The following is a 19,347-nucleotide window of genomic DNA, read 5'->3' as shown; positions in this document are numbered from 1 at the left end:
GTGTTTGGCTCTGGTAAATGAAGTTTGGCGTTTGAACTATTCGATATTCATTGTTTTCTTTATTCAAGAGTTATTGTTTGCTATTCACACAATTTTTTTTTCTGCTGGATGCCGCTGTATGAAAAAGTTTGCAATGTTTCATAGGTTCTGCTCCATATGTTTGGTCGGAGACATTGAGGTTCGTTACAGTTAACGGGAATGGAAGCTGCAAGCATTCTTTGTGCAAAGCGTAGACAGTCGACCTGGGGACATGCAAAACTCCAGCAGTAGGAATTTCTTTCTTTGAGTACACAAAACGTAGCTGCAATGAGAAAAAAGAAGGCAATGATTTTCATCTTCAAAACAATGTTTTATTAAAATAATGAAATGATTGAGTCTTCTGCTACACATCTTTGGAGGAGTCTCTACAAGGCAAGCTGTAAGGCTGCACTTAGCAAAGACCAGCAGCTCAAAGAGCACCCAATAAGACAGGCATCGACCAGCTTGCTTATATTAACTCAAGAAGCATTTAAGCACTCAATGTAGGGCTACTATCAGCAATACAGTGCATTTTCCCAGTTTTGATAATGTGTGCTTTTTCAAAGGTCCATGAGCTCAGCAGAATTTATCACAGAGGTTCACAATTCTCAGGTCGAGCCGAGCGTGTCGAAACAGAACCATCGTCGTCTTAGTGTCGGCAGTAGCTACTAAAAATTGCTATCCATTTAGTATGGTTTTTCGTTCCACCAACAAGCGGTCACTATTGTAGGTCAATCTCTAGGCAATATGGTGTGTCAGACCCCATTCTCAAACTCCCATTGAACACTGCCTATCAAACGTGGTTCATGTTTAATCTAAAATATTACTGCCGTATGCATTTCGGAGTTATTTTGTTACCTACAATGACAAATCCTAATTTCAATCCAAGGCACTTTCTGACGTTAGAAAATTAATGTCGCTAGTGGCTGACAGCTATGACAAAACGGAGAAAAGGAAGCCACACGAATGGGAGAAACAGAAGAGGGGGTGGAAAAGGAAGCCATGAGCGTGGAAGCATGTGCCATGAAGAAAAGAAGAAGAGCACAGAGGAAACACGTGTAGCATTGCATCAACGACAGCTGCTTTGTTTAGGTGCAGAAACCTGGGTATAGGACTAAATCGAAAACACAGATTGGTACAATGACATGGTTTGTGTATTCGACACAATTTTTCTGGAGAAGGATGAACTGTCTCAGTGTTGCCATCTCTAAAGCTTTTTGAAGGTTTAGAGAATGTTGCTTTAGGAAGGCCTGAATGGCCACATTTTACCGCTACTCTAAAATCACCCACATGAAGTTGATGATGTTCAAGCAGCCAAAGGTTCCTATGGTTGAAAATTTGTAGGTGTGCTAATAGAAAGGTACAGCTAAAGCTACAGGGGCTCAGAAGATGCAAAGTGAAAGGTTGTTCGCTATTTCAGAAAAGCACTTTGAGAATTTTTTATCATCCAGGTGTTCACGCATGCGTGACATCACCACAATAATGCAAGCCACTGTAGTCGTGGGCATCGTGGTTACATTGTACTTAGCGCATTCAGGATACTGAACACATAGTTAGTGTTACAGCACATCGCCAGGTGGCTCCACGTACCGCAAAATAAGGGAAAGCGATTTCAGGCTGTAGTAGTAAGCTAACACCTTCAACTTAGAAACTCAAAATGCAGCCAATAAGGTTATCAGTTTGCCACATCTAATGGTCAGCAACAAAAAAAGCAGATTTTCTAATAGAAGAAGAGTAGTAGATAGAAGAGGAGTAGATTTTCTCCTCAATGAACAACAGTGAAAGGCAACGTAAGCAAGTGGATACTTTTAAGAGTAAATCATGACAAATACAACACAAGCACGTGATGAAAAGGGCTTAAAAAAAAAACCTGACAATCGCTGCCACTGCAACTAATGCAAGGTTGCAAAGAGATGCATTTTGTGTCGAGTTTGTTGAAAAATCAAATGCAATAATGCAAAACATGTTGCAAACATTGCACCACCAAAGTGCGAAGCAAGACGGCAAAGCTGTGCAAATACGTAGTTTTCGTAAGGAATAGTAGCCACAAGAAAGTGCATGGTGTTGAGAAAATGCAAATGCAGTTAATCTCATTTTCGGCATTGGTGTTCAAAATAAATACTATTTCAAATAAGTCACCATAAACGAAGCCATAAATGAGTGAAAGAACATGTGCCTACAAAAAGAAGCTTGGAATTCCACAATTCATAGCAAACGTGCACTAAAGAAAAACGCTCTGGGCTTCAAAGCAAATGACATTGAGTACTCACAGAGTGAAAGTCAGTTACAAGTCCGTTCCTCTCATCAAGTACTCTGGTTATTAAATCGAGTAAATATGGTACTTCATAAGGACTAGATAGGTGCTCCAAGGCATTACTGTTTAAAAAAGTTCAGAGAGTACTTCAGCCTGCAAAGGCTCTCAACATTAGAAAAACTGTTCTGCATTAATAATTGCAATCTTTTACATTTTGGATCCCGCTAATGCAACAAACCATTTCTAACGTTCCAGTCTGCAACCATTGCTTAAATATGAAAATAATTCAATTCACAGATATTAAACAAGTGACTCTGTTCTTCGAGTAGTATGACAATATGACAACAGCGGCACCGTTAAAAAAACTTGCAAAAGCTTCCTATTAAAAAAAAACTGTCACTAATTTCGACGCTAAATTGTTGCAAATATGACGTGAAGAAAAACCGAAGCAATCTCTCATGTAGGCAAGAGGTGATCTGACTTTGTTGCTGTTTTAATCTTTAACTATCATGCATAAACTTTGCAACACTGTCACTGCTAATGAGATAACAAACAACTCTGCTCTGGTACCATCGCACACATAAAAAAGAAGTTATGCAAAACGCTTCAAGAACAACCACGCTATAACACCGTGCAAATATGCAGATAATGATTGCGTACGTGCAGTGACTGGAGTAACATACATATAAACCGTGCGCCTACTGTGCTTTGTAAGTGATGGTCGATGCCGCATAAAGTGCATATAAAGAGACTAAAAGAAAAACCCTTTTAGCGAAACAAAGAGGTGGGCTATATACTTTTGGTGTGCTACAATGTTAATTATTCCAGCCCATTTTTGTACTTTTTTTACTCTGTGATCTGTTGAAGTGATTTCCTCAGACCACCATCGCTGGTCTTCGTCAATAAAGAAGAATGCGTGAAAAGGTGCTCCTGCAGCCAATGACGAGAAAGGAATCGAATCAGTTTCAAACCTCATTATAGCTTGTGCACTGCTTGCACACAGAACACGTGTTCTCTGGAGTACTGCAAACACGTGCAGAATGTTTGCGTTACCACCTGCTCTGCGCTTGCCGCGATGCAAACGTCCAGTGAGAAATATTGTGGCATTTGTAGAGCGCTTCTTACAAAGACTGATATGAGTAACAAAGATATGTGACTCTAATATGATTACTTAGCTGCAACTTGTTGTTTTTATTAAGCACTCTCCTCATTTCTAGTCAAGAACTCTCATGACGTGTCTACTTAATCGTGTTCTATGTCTATTGCCTTCTTGCTACAAGCAAAGGCCGGTGTAGAAGACTTAATAATCTTCAACATTAGCTAAATTCTATCTGCGTTTAAAGCTGCTAGGTGAAGCCTACCAGCTGCAAAGCTGGCATGAATCACCGTGAACAATTCTAATCAGCGAAAATTTCACGAGTTTGTGCCTAACAATATGAAAACCATTTAGTTTGTGTTTAAATGATAGATGACAAGCTGCCCTAACTTTACAACAATTTGCAAAGATAACCAAACAGTGAGAAAATTATATGACTTGCCGACTAGAAGACGTCCTGCTTGGTTTTGACATGCGAGAAAGTTTGGCCCATTACTGTCCCACCGCAAATTTCTTGCCTGCATTCATCCATGTTTACCTCACATAATGGGAAGTTATCCCCATTTCCATTATGGTTGCTAATACATTGAAGTTCTGGCATGATATGCTTAATACTTATCTATAGTTCTCTAATTAATACACAGAAACAAAGTTCATTCCCATTTTCTAGGAGAATTTCACCAGCTGCCTAATTTCACACATACAAATAGAGTGCACTATATATAAGCATATACACACTGTAGATAGATATTTTCATTGAGCACATTTTGCTTAGCGCAATAAAAGTCACGAGAGCAGCCAGACTGGTGACCTCATGAACATTTTGGTACATCCATGCTAATACATAGTGAAAAGGCAGAAAGCTGTTTGTGCAAAGTGGTTGCACAGCAGTTTTTCAAATTACAATAGTGAGATGGTCAAGGCCCTAAAAGTCGCAATTAAAATTCAGCAGCAATTTGTGAGGCATCCCAGTCACTATATTCAGAAATGTGGTGGAAAAAAAAAAAAAAAGCAACACTGCATGAGGAATAGAGGGTTGGACCCTTTCTTTCCTTCTTTTCTTTTTTTTTCATGAGATTCAAATGGTCACTTTTTAAGGCACTTTCAGGGCAGTGTAGGCACGATGCAGCACGACCGCATAACTACATTAAATTAAACACGATTTATCATTCTTTTCGTGACACTAAAGTTTCACAGGACATTGGCGTGACAGCAAGGCCTTATTGACGCAAAATACCATCAGTGCAGATGGCAAACAGTGATGAAAAGGTGAACAGCAAACTTCTCCATTGGAGGGGTTAAAATATCTCATTTGTAAAACTAAACATGAGCTTCCACAGCTACTAACTCGCTAGAATCATTCTGGCTTAAAGGTTTCAATAACAGTTATACATTGCAAGTTTTGAGGTTTCACTAACACAGGGGTAACTAATTCCTGAACTGCATTCTTTACTAACGATTTTTTTTGCACATACAGTACTCTCGTGACATACACTACTATACCCTTTGTAAATCACTGCATTCCAAGGTGGATAAAATTGTTCTGCTGAATCTGCTTGTAATATACACACGTAGACTCATGATGCATATCACAAAAAAATAACAGTGAATGAAAGTAAAATAAGCATGCAAAAACGTAAAAAATGTAAGCTGTAACAATAAAAGAACTTCACATTCTAGCTGCGACAAAATATAGATGACTGAACCTACTCTCAATGGGATAGTTTTGTGGATGAATAGAGCTCACAATTAATGACATAAAAAGGAAACATTTAAGGTGGTTCTTGAAGTAAAACGCAACGTGCACAAATGAAGATGGTGTTGAGTACCTGGAATTGGTGAATACGGCAGAGCAGTGGGGGGAGATCAGTAAAAAAAACGAGACATTGGCAACAGAATGACAAACATCGTGCAGCAGCGACAGCTTTGTCCACGTTTGAGCAGCAACACTTAAGATATGGCCTCTGTGAATGCTATGGCTAAGGCTGCGATTGCAGTATCCAAAAAATGCCCAGTAATTTCCTCCATGTCCCCGAGACTAGCAAAACGAGACTGTGCACGCGTTCACACCAGATAGGTTTTCTCAAGAGAGTTGGTCAGTTCGGCCAGCGATTTTTTTAACTGTGCATCCATGCTGTTGGCTTCGATGCTCGGGCCAGCTGACACAGTGGTGGTTCCTGCACAGGCGAGGCAAAGAACAGAAAAGAGTAGTTAGAACACAAGAGTAGTTAAATGATACAGCACTTTTCAGAGATAGCTACACTGACATTGCTTCATACTGGACTGAGACTACCCCAGGCAGCAGAAACCATTGGGCCAATGTTGAAGTTTGTTGGCAATTCACTGGCCCTCTATAAGGGCAGTGGATTGCCAACAAACTCCAATATTGGGCCAATGGTTTGCCATTCACTTTACAATGAAAAGAAATGAAATCGAAGCACTGCTCCACCCTGCCAACAAGACCCCGTGTCAGCTAAAAATTTTCACTTCTGGCAGCTTCGTGGAGTTTGGCAACACAATAAGAAACACATTGTCATTGACAAACAGTCAAAGTAGCCAAAATTGCCATGAAATACGGCAAGGCCCAATATCAAGCAACGCAGTTCGGCGGCCGCACGACGGCACTACAAGAACGATTAGGAATGTGGCAGTATACAACATCACTGTCTTTTTCATAATGAGGAAAAAAAACAATTTAGATGCATAACATCCCACACTACTACTGCTCCTCGACTACTGCTCCAACTGTTGCGTTCCTCCAAGGCCCAACCGGCTACAGCAAAACCTCATTAATGTGGGCTTCGGTAACTCAGAAAAAGCTTACAGGAAAAACAAATAACAGTGCAGAGGTGAAGGAAATGTGCCCGCATCTGAACGACTGAACACTTTTCAGAAAGAAAATGGAAAAAAAAAAAAGAACACCAAAGAAAATGAGCAACCAGGTCACCCTTACTACGAGCTTGAACAAAGGTCTCAAAAGTAAAACCGAAAAGGTGCGGCCGCATTATTTCTCGCTGACGAGGACTCCCTGCCATCACCTGCCCGTCAGAGCAGCGCAGATGAAAGCCAGCATGCAATTAGGGGTTGAGGAAGGATAACTAGATGATCACTTGAAGTGGTAGTCATACCTAACTGGATGATCATCCAAAGCATCTGGTGCAGCGTGAGTGTCTAACATTATAGCCCTTCATAGTCATTGGCTGGTACCACAGTGGCAGTCTAAATTGTCTAATTTTCTACTAACGGTGGTCTGATTACCGAGGCTTTACGATATCTGCACTTTAGCTGCGCCCCGCCACGGTGGAACAGTGGTTAGGATGCCCGACTACTGTTCCGGAGTTCCCAGGTTCAAACCCAACTACTGCGGTTTTGTTTTTGTCAGTGCACGTTAAAGATCCTTAAATTACTTTACAGCCCTCCACTACAGCACCACCTCTTTCTACTTTCACTCCCCCCCTGCTGTGGGGTTCAGGTGTCCACAGAAAAAGTGTTACAGATATTGCACCTTTTTTTTCTTGAACCAATTAGTAATATTATTATTCAGCTGCTTCAATATCATCCCTCTAAAGCTTCTTTTCAGGGTGGGCAACTCGTAACTCTGCTACAGGGCGGACATACTGCAGGCTCTGTGGCAGGAATACACTGGTGCTGCATGCTATAATGCATCCACATTACATGGGTCCAATACCGGTCACCGCAACGTGGGCAGTGTGGAAAAAGAGATCAACTGTGGTTGCGTACGTGCACTCATGTGCCTGGCAAACGACTCATCCAGCATGGCCTGCACGCGTTGCCGCGTGCTCGCGCTCTGCGTTGGCACAGGGGGCGGGGTGACTGTTTTCCGCACAGGACTCATGGGCCAGCTCGGCAGATGCTCGGGGAACAGGGGCACTCGGTATGGCGTCGACTGGCTTTGGCTGGGTGGCTTCCGCCTAGAAGGAGCAGGGGGCCGAAACAAAGGTGAATGGAATAAGCTCAGAAAAAAAAAAAGGAAGAAAGGAAGTACTACCGCTGAACGCTCTATTCAACTTGACGACAGTGTCATCAGCGCCATGCATTGAGAAGACGCACAATAAGTAGATAGCAACCTGGGATGGGTCAGATCACTTTTATTATACATATTACCTTTTTTTTTGTAGCATTGACAAAAGTATTCCCTTCTATCAATCTGAAGATACTCTTTCGGACGCAAAGTTTACAGACATCAAGTAAATGCTACTGTTAAGGACAGCTCCACGTGCCGACCAGACGCAATCGGGATTTTTGTCAGATAGAATGCCGCGCACTGTACAAGTGCAGAGATCAAACTCAGTGACAGCTGCATATGACAAGCTGGGCAACATGCGTCATAGTTGTCCCCTCCAACCCCCTCGTCCATTTCCCATCCTATACCCTATTACATTGAAAACTTGCCTTATATACTAAGTCACGGAAGAAGTGCAAGTGAGAGAGTGTGACAGACATACGTCACGTGTGACACATGCCTACCCCACCACCCTGCCCCATTCACTCCCAACACCACTGCACTCAGCTACTGCAACACTCTTCACACAAGGCATTCCCTACGGCTTGCCTGTGGCATCAGTCCAAGCATCACAGACATCCCACACCCCCATTATTAAACATTATAACTGCCATCAGCACTTTGCCTCGTGGACAACTGCCAAAATTCCCAATGTACCGTATGGGTAGATGTCGGGTACGGGTACACATACGGGTACAGGGCAGTAATGGTAGAGAGATACAGATAGATGCAGATACAGGTTCTTGAAGTGAAAATGCCGCACTAAAAAAAGCAATTTTAGCGCAAAACATTATGGCACGTCAGGAAGTTTTAAATAATAGCACTATGCAAGAGTGCCTAGCTGTTAAAAATAACCTTTTTTGGGGCATTTAAACCCAGTGCTCTGTGGCTCGTCTAAGGTTTACCTGGGGAAGCTCTTGTTTGCTGACACTTCTATCTTCTTGGTCTCTTCAGGTGCATCCTTTTTCCCAGACAGCCAGCTGTAGTGAAGGTCTGGCTCTGAACTGAGGTTTCGTTGCAGGGTACTGATTTCTGCCTGCAACACAACAAAGAGGTACAGCGAGGTACACCTGAATGTAATCTTAGCCCTTGAAAATGTCTCAATATTTTCTAGCTCTTTTTCTGGATAAGTAACTTGTTTCTGCACAACATGCATTCTTTAGCAAAAAGTAACCACTGACTAGATAACGAGGTGTGATTCCCAGCTGTACAGCAGAGCCCTCAAGACACCCTTAAAACCAAAAGGCCTCCAAAAGGTGGGGACAAGGGTTCTCCTTAGGGGTGGCCATAACTGCTCTGCTAAATGGCTAGGTAACAAACTCCATTCCTTGGTTACTTTTGCAACGACAACACACTAGTAGACTAGTAGCAAAAAGTGCCAACCAGTTTTAGTTTGACACGCAATCGAAGAAAAAAAAAAAGCCACGAAACCTTTATTAAATTCTGGCTACAAACTGCTTCAACACGCTACAGAGGACATTATTGAAAACTCATTCACCATATCTTTTCGAATGAACATGGTAGGCTCAAATAAACTGAAATGTTATAACCCACGCACGCAAAACTGAGCCCCACAATCCATGCCAGATGACTGCAGGAGCAGCATACATGAACATTTTTATATAAGCTTCACACATGGTAAGCCAAAGAACAAGACGAGCCAAGCCAGCATACCGACAAGTCGTTTCTACACTTTTCAAAGAGGAAGTCTTGCTGTCCATTCAGCTCTAGACGTTTCGGATATGTCTCTTCTGACTCGAATCTTTCTTCATGTTTTGCCTGCTTGCAGCAAAGAAAAAAAATAGAAAAAAGAAGGCACATTGCATAAAGAGAACGGTCCACTGAAGTTCTGCACTTGTAAGCAACGAGGACTTACAGTGAAGCCTAATGTAGACTTTAGCAATTCTTCTCGTGCCAACTGCTGCCTGACTTGCTGCATTTCTGAAATAACGACAACAACCAAAAGAATGTTTACAAACAGCATTTGTAGCGGTCTTGCTTCATTAACTGGGCAGAAAAGAAAGAAGAAAAAAAGCTTGTAAACTGAAAAGTGAGGGGAGTTCGAAACCCTTGCAAATTTGCTTATATATAGCTTCAGAGAACACTGAGGCTAAACAGTTTTACACACACACCTGTTTTGAGGTCGTTGATCTCCAAGTCCATTCGGTAATGACGATCAGAGTCAACCTTCAGAGACAACATGTCAATCTGCAATTCCAGAGAGTGATACTTTAAATACGGCAATACAAGCCTGCAAGCTGCACAGCTGAATGAGAGTGATTCATGTGTGCTACGTAAATGGGCAAATATCAATGCAAGAGTGAGAGCGCACCCTCCTTTGAAGGTCTGACACATGATGCTCGATCTTGTGGTGACTTGTAAAACCGTCCCGGTCAAAGGCATGGTTCAGGTTCTGAAAACGAGAGATGTCTTGTAAGCACACGTACAAATGCATGGAGAATGTAGAGAACATTTACAATAACCTGAAATCCTGCACACAGTTCAAGTTTCCTTTTTTTTCCCCTTGATTTCAGGATGTCAGATTTCTGCTTCGTATTATATGTGGATTTAAAATTTTCAGTATAATTCCCAGTTCTGGTCTCATTATTCAGCGCTATCAGCATCAGGCTAATGCACTGAATCCGAGAACACTTCCTCGGCTCCTGCATCACATGCCTGCTAGCGCAAAGTTCACAGGTTTCAGAGTTCACAGAGTTTGCAGGTTGACTGTGAAAGGCAGTGCAAATAAACGTTTTCAGTGAGTTTTCCTTCCTAGAATTATATGTTGATGAAAAATTTTCTTTTTCTCCTTTTGGCATACTAAAATTACAATTCATATTATAAACAGGTTTTTGCAGGATTTGTGTCATTGGTTTGCTTACCTTAAGTTTTTCCTTGATGCCTTTGAGCTCAGACTTGTACTTCAGCAAAGCTCTTTTGCTCCTATATGGGGGAAATAAAGAAAAGATGCCTAAAGAAAAATTTCCCTACAATTTACCAGAACAAAAAAATTAACACAACCAAAGCATTAAAGAAATAAACTCATAACGTTTTCAGTTCTTCTTGTTAACAAAGATGGTTTGGTTTGTGGAGTTTAACATCCCAAAGTGACTCAATCTATGAAGGGCGCTGTAATGGAGGGCTCCAGAAATTTCGACCGCCTGAGGTTCTTTAGCGTGCACGGACATCGCAGCCCATGGGCACCTTGCTTTCCGGCTCCATCGAAAAGCGGCCGCCGCGACCCCTTGGGCACAGCAGTCGAGTGTTCTAACCACTGCACTACCGCAGTGGGGCTCTTGTCAACAAAGATGCATGGCAGTTACACTTCTGTAATCTCTTCACATATCCCACCATTTCGACTTATGCAAAGTAAAGTATCATTATCATATGTAACCACTTTTTTTATGAGATTAAAGACGGTTGATCCACCTCGAATTCATAATGGCAGCACAAAAATGCAATATTTCACGACAGTTTACATGTATGTAATATTTAGCATAACGAATGAAGAAATCTAATGTTATCAGCAATACCAAGCTTATATTAAAACATGTACAGTTATATTAAAACATGTTATATAAACATGTACATATCACGCAATGTTCTATAATCAGCAGTGACAATGCTACTAATATAATAAAATGCAACTGTAATAGGTCTTGGAACACTCAATGTTGAATTGATGGTTGTGGGGTTTCTCTTTCGTAGGAGTAAATTTTTCTTTACACACCGTGTACAATAACTCGATGAAGGACAACACAAGTCTGTACGCATGCCAACATTACTGCTATGTACCGCTATGTGCGACTTAGCAATGGTCGTAAACGTTGGTTTCAAAAGTGCTGCGTGCATGTTGAATGATGTAAACAGTGACTGTAAGCGATTCGTAACACACTTGAAGTGAGTGAAAATATGTACAATTTTTACAGCCGACTCTCAATGAGATGAACATGTAAGAGACCAAAAATTGGCGCAAATTATGCTGAATTGGAACTGAGTATTTTTTTTTACAAATCACTGGTTCAAATCGACTATTGGTACGAAATGAGAGAGTTCAGATTAATGATCCCTATATTTGAACAGGTGTGGAGCACAGGACGAGCAACCTTAAAGGAAATTCATGCTGAAAGAAAACATTCCATACTCATGAAATGTTGTGCAATTAGAATGAGCAAAAAATTTACTGTAAAAGTTTCGTTATGTTTATTAAAGATGTTAGTACTTGGCGCACTTTTTTGTCCACAGGAAAGATGTTGAAAGGAATGCTACCTTGATGTAAGGCCCCGGGCTTACCTGTATCTTTCCTTGGCCAGCTTGGCATCCCCCAATAAGCACCCTCTGGTGATGCCGGTGCGCGAAACAGCTTGCTCCTCGGTGTGGACCTAATTAACACAAAACCCAATTTCAAAAATGTAACACAGCATGTTTCAGGGCATGTCTTAAAACAATCGTACCAGAACTGATGACATGAACCTTCTGGTTAGGTAGCAATGGATACTACAGTTAGTGATCACTTCACGTGAAGTTCCTTCATCAGAACTTGTATCACACCTCTGTCGAAAGTGACACATCATTTAATAGCTCATGTCGTGCGAGAGGGAGAAAGCAGGTTAGGTAAGAGGGGATGTGCACCACTATTCACGGCACTCGACAAAACTGGAAATCAAGCTCAAAAGCAAAAGATGAAAAACATGGGCACAATTAACTTATGCTGTCACTTGGCGACAACATTTTTTTGCCAATGTGGTGAAAAGTGGTGTGGACTGTCCGTAAACTGCGTGACTCCACCAAATGCAGAATTGTGGGCACACCGCTCCCTGCATGATTGCTTTGCTCCGTTGAAGGTGTGCGTCATGCAGTAGTAACGTTAGAAGAATGCCTTGAGTAACCTGTTACCACTAGAATATGTTTAGAGAGGGAACTATTAACCACAACCCGGGACTAGATGTAGAATGACACAGTGCATTTCTGAAGCCCAGTGCCTTTTGCTCCGTCACCAAGAAAAGCTGTCACAAAGTATAAGTAAAGTATAATCATGCGCACATCAAAATATCAAATGTACCACATTCTGATAATGATGCAAAGAAGTCTCAAGGATCAGGATGTGTAGTCAATTCCTGTTATTATTCATAGCCCCAAAAATTACATGCGGCAGAGGCATCTGTGTCTAGCGCTTTCTTTCTTTCGTCTGAGTGCGTTTTTCATGCCAAGAATGTTCAGAAGATGTAAAGTCCATAACAAGGCTGCTAATGACATGAAGAAAACTTGATACAGTGCTCCGACAAGAAACAACAAATACCTCGAGCCACCAGCCCCATTATATGTGCAAAAGAAGCCAAGCTTTCTGTGCTGTCACATCCTGAGAACAAGAGAGCACGTGGCATGACATAAAAGCATGCCATTGTCACACAAAGGTCCAAGCTTACAGGATGAGTAGAAGAACGCAAGGCTGGATCGCTCTGGACACTCTCCCGTCTCTGCACCTCGTTCTTGAGGTCCGTTAGGGTTGCTGCGAGGTTGCTGAGCACTGCTGTGAGGTCGGTGCCCGGCACCGCCTCACCGAGGTCTGCCGAGATGCGCCGCAGACAGCCGGTGCTGTCCTTCCTCCTTAACGAGGCTGTCTGCTCGAGCATGCAGTCAAGCCTATGCAGCACCTCCTGCCATTGGTCTGTGCTCGGAATGCTGTTGCGTTCGCCTATGCGGCCGAGTAGATCTTCGTGCTGCCTCTGCATGGTAGTCTGGGGAGGGAGAACAAAGTTTGTTCACCTCTGCCGCCACTCCGAAAACAAGGGGTGTTCCATTATGAACCAAAATCGCGTTCCTCCTCTTCAAGGTTGTGTTCCCCAAGGTTGAAGTGTTCGTACGTAAGTGCACGTCTGTAGCTCTCAAACGTTTTGCACATGTGGTTGTAAAGTAGTGTGCAGAAGTTGCTGCCTTTCCTCCTCTGTCGTGTCTCCGTAGGAATGGCCCCCCTCATGTTAGCTCGTTGGCTTTCTTTTGAAGTTTTGAATGTAGCAGCTGGGAGATTACACTGTCTGGGAACGCATCAACGACATTTTCTCTACTGTATTGGTAGATTTCAGCACAAAATACTGTGCCACATCCTACAACTACGATGAGCACAACCTAACTGAGATATAAGCCCCTCTGGTGAATATATTATAAAGCTGCAAAAATGTTTCAGAATTTATGCTTCTCACTCTGCATGTCTGTGGTGGAATGAAATACAAATTAAAATTGTGTGATTTAACACCCCAAGAGCGACGCATGGGCTATGAGGGAATCCATAGTGAAGAGTTCCCAATTAATTTTTGCCACCTGGGGGTATTTTAACATACATTGACATTACACAGCATACCAGCGTATTTTTATGCTTCACCTCTATGAAAATGTAGTCCTGGCACCGGAATTAACCCAGGCCTTCAGGTTCAGTAGGAAAGCGCCCTATCCACTTAGCTACAAAAGCAGATTGCCAGAAAGAAGGATATGAAAGAGCTCTGATGTCAACACAGAGCGCATGTCACTGCTTTCAGCCTGAACACGAGGTTTCTGCGGCATCAAATGCCGCAGAAACAAAAACAAAGGTGGAAATGGAAGTAAGAGTCATGGTTGGTAACATATTCAGAAAAGGCACACACTCACATGCATAGACCTGAGCTCAGAAGAGACCGGTTCCACCATCTTGGAGACCTGTTCAAAGCCCCTCTCCTGACAGGACTCAAGCTGGGCGAACATGCCGCTCGTGTCCATCTGTATCAACTCGTCCTTTAGGCTCTGCAGCTCCCGAAGTGCCGTGCTCTGGTTCAATCTGATCTCCGCAAAGCCATCAGACAGGGCAGAGCCGTTAAAGACGCTGTCCTCGTGATGACAGACCGCCACTGAATGAGTCGCGCCGGGAGTGACTGCTGCAGTGAGGGCGCTCTCCTGGGACGGCAGCTTGTTCAGCAGATTCAGCATTTCCTGCTTGGTCGCCGTGTGGTATTCTCCAAATGCTTCGATGACCTTTTGCGTGGCGCTCGCCACCTCCGACTGCGATGCCTTCCTGATCTCATCCGCGCAAAAATCGAGCCGATCCAGGATGCGACTGACGCCTTCCTTGATGTCCGAAAGGTCTGCCATGGCAGTTGCGTTACCACCGGGTGAGAGACATGTCGACTCCAGCAGGTCTTGATGCACAGAGCCAGAGCTAACTTTGCTCACCAGCACTGCTTGTACCTCCTCCAGAGTGTTTGTCAGCACCCTCTGATTGGCTTCGAGGCGCTCCAGTGTTTGGTTGATGCTGCCGAAGTTTTGCGTCCATGTTGTCGTAAGCTGGTTGTTATCCTCCTCCACTAACCTGTTTGCATTTTTGTCCGCCCCGAGGTCGTAACCTTTCGGCTGCAAGAGGCTGCTGTCAATGCTTCGCAGTAGCTCGGAGGTGTGCTCAGCGCTCTCGGCGAGTTTCTGGAGATCCTTCAGCGCCGACGTGGATAGGTTCAGCAGCTTGGAGATTCCTTCTTCCGCACGCTCGATGCTGTGTGCTGAGTCTGCCTTCAGGTTCAAAGATGCGAGGACGTTGTGCAGAGCCCCAAGCTTCTCTTGAATGGCAGCAAACTGAGAAGTCAAAACAACAATGCAAGAGTGAATATTTATATGTACTATGTAAAGAAATTAACTCCATTAAACAGTGTTGTCCAGTGACAGTATGCAAAATTAAAGGAGCCAGGCAGTCATGATGCAGCAAATAAATATTTACTGTCTCTAGTGTTCACTTAGATTCAGATACCACGAAGATGACTTCATAACACTGACATAAGTGGACTGTATTTGATGACCATCCCAATGAACTTCGGCCTTGGCACAGCAATGAAATATATACACAAAACAATAATTCCATCACGATGCTTAAAGGGACACTAAGGACAGTTCTACAGCAACTTTTATGTTGGTGAAATCTGATAGTACAGAACTTTGTGGTTTTGTTCTCGCTTGGCTAGCAGCAAATGATGTATTTATTGCAGAGAGATGTCAATTCACAGTTGAAAGGTTGTTTTTTTTTTCTGGCTGCTCCGATTCAAACTCTGTTTTCATCTATGCCTGCATTTCAGTAACCTCAGCCTCAGTGAGTACAATGCTTTTGAGGGCTGAAGTCGCTCGGCTAGCAGGATATCAGGGAGGACCAAACGTCGACAAGTCGACACTGTCGTGAAGCTACCATCAGTCCAGAAGCTGACGTCGTCGAGCCACCATCACGACTAACGAGTGGACACTGCTCCATACAGGTGCTTTTAAATAACAGCCAAAGGTAAACCACGCAGAGAAAGAAAAAGGAAAAAAAAAAAAAAGGCAGGGCCTGTTTTGCTCAATTCCTTCCGTTTCCTTAGCTGTTGCAGTTATTCTATGAATCAACTAAGCTGTCCTTCATTAAATACTTCCTTGAGTGTTTACATCCCTAAAAATGACTTACTTGAAAATTAAATCACCAGGCCCCCGCTGCTCTATAGGGTGTAGGAGAAGTTATGTGTTATGCCAGAAATCGATGCACTTTATAGCTCTGCGGGTGACGAATTTGTGTGTGTTCTGAGACATGGGAACAGCAAGCATTAAACAATTTATAGATACTCCAGCAAAATTCACAGCTTGTTAAAGACGCCGGGCGTCGCTGACACTACCTAACAGACAGCAAAAAAATTCAGCATGCTCACCGGTCAATAGTTTAGCTGTAAACAAAATTTCAATGCCTGAGGAAATTTCAATGCCGTCAAAAACTGAACCACGCAAGCATGCAAACCAAAACACCCCGAAACGAAACTGGCCTCCTGCAGTCCCTCCTCCACGTGTAGGTTTTCTTTGGCTTCCAACACGAAGTAGTTTTTTTGCTGTCTTCTTTGCATGATATACATTCTTCGCAATTCAGATGCATAACTGCAGTGCGTATCTGTCGGTCTCGGGGATCCCTTGCATGTCATGGCGCTTGTACTTGAGAAAAGGGGCAGTGGCAGTGATACCTGAATTTCAGTTCTTGCTCTTTCTACCTTAAAAGAGCTTTGTTTGAAATAGGAGTGATCTTTTCATGATTTGGGGCTAGCGTTCTGTCAATATATGACGACTTCATTTCCGCCTCAGTGTCCCTTTAACATCTCAAGCTGCAGATGATGCGATTACTTGTGATAGTGAACTGCACCCCGGATTACTGATGTAGAGATGCACGATAAAAATATACTGCAAGCAGCCAGTTTTCAGAATTGATAAAATGCAAAACTTCACAGTATTTACCAACTTGTGGCAAACATGCACCCCTGACTGCAATTTAATTAGTACATACCATAACTTGTGCTAAGACACAGTTACCACTGCTACAATCACCACTTACTGTCACACTTATTGCGACTGCAACTCGCAAAATTTTACTCCTGAAGCTCAGTACGGTGAAACCTCGTTACTATGAACACCACATTAACCAATTTTTCAAATCAACAAATTTTTAAAGAATCTCCAGCAGATTTCCTATATTTCCACTGTAAAACTATTTCAGAATTACGAATTTCAATATAGCAAATATTTCAGAATAAAATACATATTTTAGTTTTTCTTATGTAATCAAGGAACATCAGTATTACGAATTCGGCTAAAATTAACACAGTCGCAACTCGCAAACCTTGCGTGAAACAGAAACCGCCGTTTCTGTGTGTATGGTCCGTGGGCTGTAGCCATCATCATCAGCATATCTAGTGGCAGCTCCTAGCACCAACACAAAGCTATGATTTAGTATACAGTAGCCAACAGGCCTAGATGTCTGCCCTTTTCCTTCCTGTGTTGTGTAGTGTTGTGTATCGTTCGCCGGTCGGTCATTAATGCCATTCGCGCGTGGGACGGTAGCTTTCTTTTTCCTATTTTTTTTTTTTTGCCAGGAATTATTGTATTGCGAAGTTTGTGCGAGATCTGACAATGATTGCAGTCAGTGAAGTGCCAAGAAAATAGGAACATAGCTTTCACTGCAAGAAACCGACACAGAGAAAAAGCGAACTGGCCTCTAACTAGTATTGCCCTATCGACCGCCGCAATCATTCTGAAAGACCGAGACAAGATTTTCAAACTTCAGGGAGCACTGAAGATGAGGTCATATCGAACTCTGTACTCATATCGAACAGAATAACTGACATCTTCAAATAAATTAGCTGTGAAATTTATAGTGCACCATTTTCATTTGAGGTTTTGCTCATCTACACACGTGCCCGCTGCCAAGGTCCGTCATTTTCATACCTAGGTTTTCATACCTAGGCCACTGGCCAATAATCGCAGATTTTTCATTACAACAATATTTCAAAATAGCGAATAATTTTTTGCAGCCCCGCGGGATTCGTTACATCCAGATTTGACTCTGCAGGCTCTGCCACTAGCCTGGCTGTTGGTAAAGGCTTTGATGGTAGTTACCAACATGACAATAAACAGTAGAGGCATTTTGATACAGTAGCCTCCACAGCAGTGCCCAAAACCTATGGAGAAGCATCCAATGATCCCTCTCCACACTACAATTGCATAAAAAAGCTTTACATGCCTGCTGTCAGCAAGCACAAAGCCATGTTTGCATGCCAGTCAGCAAGTAATCAGAGCGGCAAATGACCCTGAGTGAAAGAGACAGTAACAACAGCTTATAAACAGCAACATGCTACAGCCAAGAACGAAACGGGCATTTATGGGAGCAGACACATAAGCACAATCAGGAGGAATATTCCGAGGAACAATTTCCTTTCCTGATGTGGCAAAAACAGAGATTCCGCGTAATTCCAAGGAAACACAAGCACACACACCTCATTAGTAGTCTGCATGGTCAGCGAATTCATGTCCCTCTCATTGATCCTGAGTGCAAGCTTTTCTCTCTCTTCGGCCCACTGCTTCTCCTTCTCGCTGATAATTTCCTGCAAACAAGAGCCCAATGAGTGTGTCCCATACGATCCATGCTCTTTTCTATTGCAGATAACAGACAAAATTCTGCGTCATTCTGTACACAAAGCGGGCTAGCTGGCGTGAAGCCACCCCATGAAAAAGAAAACAGCCGGTTCACATTCAGAACCGAGAGATAAACAGCTGGAAACCTTTTGGGCCCCACCCGTTTGCACTGTCCACAACAAAGGATGAGTGAATGCATATTTTCCAATCCAGGACGCTGCTGAAAGCTTGGCACTGGTGTCCATTTTGCTGCCCTTTCGTACTTCCAGTGTTCCATGCAATATATTATTCTATCTAATTCCACCTATCGATGAGAATTTAGCACGTATTAGCCAGGGGTGCAAAATATTAGTGCAAGTAAACAGGGAGGCGATCCCGGCTTGTCACTGCCTTCTACAAGCCAAAATTGTTATTAAATCTCTCCTGCACTTGGGACAACGCAAATACGAACTGAATTCTGCAAGAAGTAAATAAGAAAAAAAAGGAGCTGTTCATACTTGATGTCAGAAAATGCTAGCTGGCACTTCTAAGCAGCAAAAATATCAACTCTAAATGGCTTTTGTACCTCATTCTACAGTTGAAAATTTTCAAAACAAGGCAGTTCAGATCATATGTTTCCCTTCCCCTCTCATTTAAACTAAAAAGAACAACATATCAACGAGGTTTTACTGTATTAAAAAAATACAGTGGAGCACTGATAGTTATATGCCTGTCTCCAAAATGAGTAGCCACATTTATGCTGGCTAGCAATCATGACTATTTCAGAATGTTTGAAGCATTAGACCACTTGAGAATAATAAGTGAGATGAGCACACAGGCAGCATTGTTTTGCACGCAAGTCACGCTTCATGATTGTATCAATGGAATTCTGGGGCTGTCAATCTTTTTTGCCTTGTGCTGCTTCAACATCTTCCAAAATGTGTCTAAGAACCTGAACCCATGTGCCTTAGCTTCTGTCACTTCCTACCTAACATGGATACGGAAAAAAAGAGAGAAGTGTAGAGAGAGAGAGAGAGCAAGCAGATG

General features: G+C 42.7%; 1 protein-coding gene across 1 annotated transcript in view; it reads right to left on the bottom strand.

The window, feature by feature from the left end:
- Positions 1 to 1,811: 1,811 nt before the first annotated feature.
- LOC146207715 (uncharacterized) overlaps positions 1,812 to 19,347 on the bottom strand; it is a 37,042-nt gene continuing 19,506 nt past the window's right edge. Inside the window, exons 15-26 of the mRNA XM_084589841.1 lie at positions 18,183 to 18,290; positions 14,035 to 14,985; positions 12,819 to 13,130; positions 11,686 to 11,774; positions 10,275 to 10,335; positions 9,725 to 9,805; positions 9,525 to 9,600; positions 9,269 to 9,333; positions 9,067 to 9,171; positions 8,298 to 8,428; positions 7,110 to 7,300; positions 1,812 to 5,545 (exon numbers count right to left, since the gene is read on the bottom strand). Coding sequence (XP_084445967.1) covers positions 5,433 to 5,545; positions 7,110 to 7,300; positions 8,298 to 8,428; positions 9,067 to 9,171; positions 9,269 to 9,333; positions 9,525 to 9,600; positions 9,725 to 9,805; positions 10,275 to 10,335; positions 11,686 to 11,774; positions 12,819 to 13,130; positions 14,035 to 14,985; positions 18,183 to 18,290 — 2,283 coding nt within the window. The 3' untranslated portion in view covers positions 1,812 to 5,432. The remainder of the gene's footprint in view (positions 5,546 to 7,109; positions 7,301 to 8,297; positions 8,429 to 9,066; positions 9,172 to 9,268; positions 9,334 to 9,524; positions 9,601 to 9,724; positions 9,806 to 10,274; positions 10,336 to 11,685; positions 11,775 to 12,818; positions 13,131 to 14,034; positions 14,986 to 18,182; positions 18,291 to 19,347) is intronic.

The sequence above is a fragment of the Amblyomma maculatum genome, chromosome 1 (assembly GCF_055883805.1).
Source record: "Amblyomma maculatum isolate TAMU_Amacu chromosome 1, ASM5588380v1, whole genome shotgun sequence".
NCBI classification, from domain to species: domain Eukaryota; kingdom Metazoa; phylum Arthropoda; class Arachnida; order Ixodida; family Ixodidae; genus Amblyomma; species Amblyomma maculatum.
Note: the sequence above shows the minus strand (reverse complement) of the source record. Positions and strands in the feature narration are given on the sequence as shown.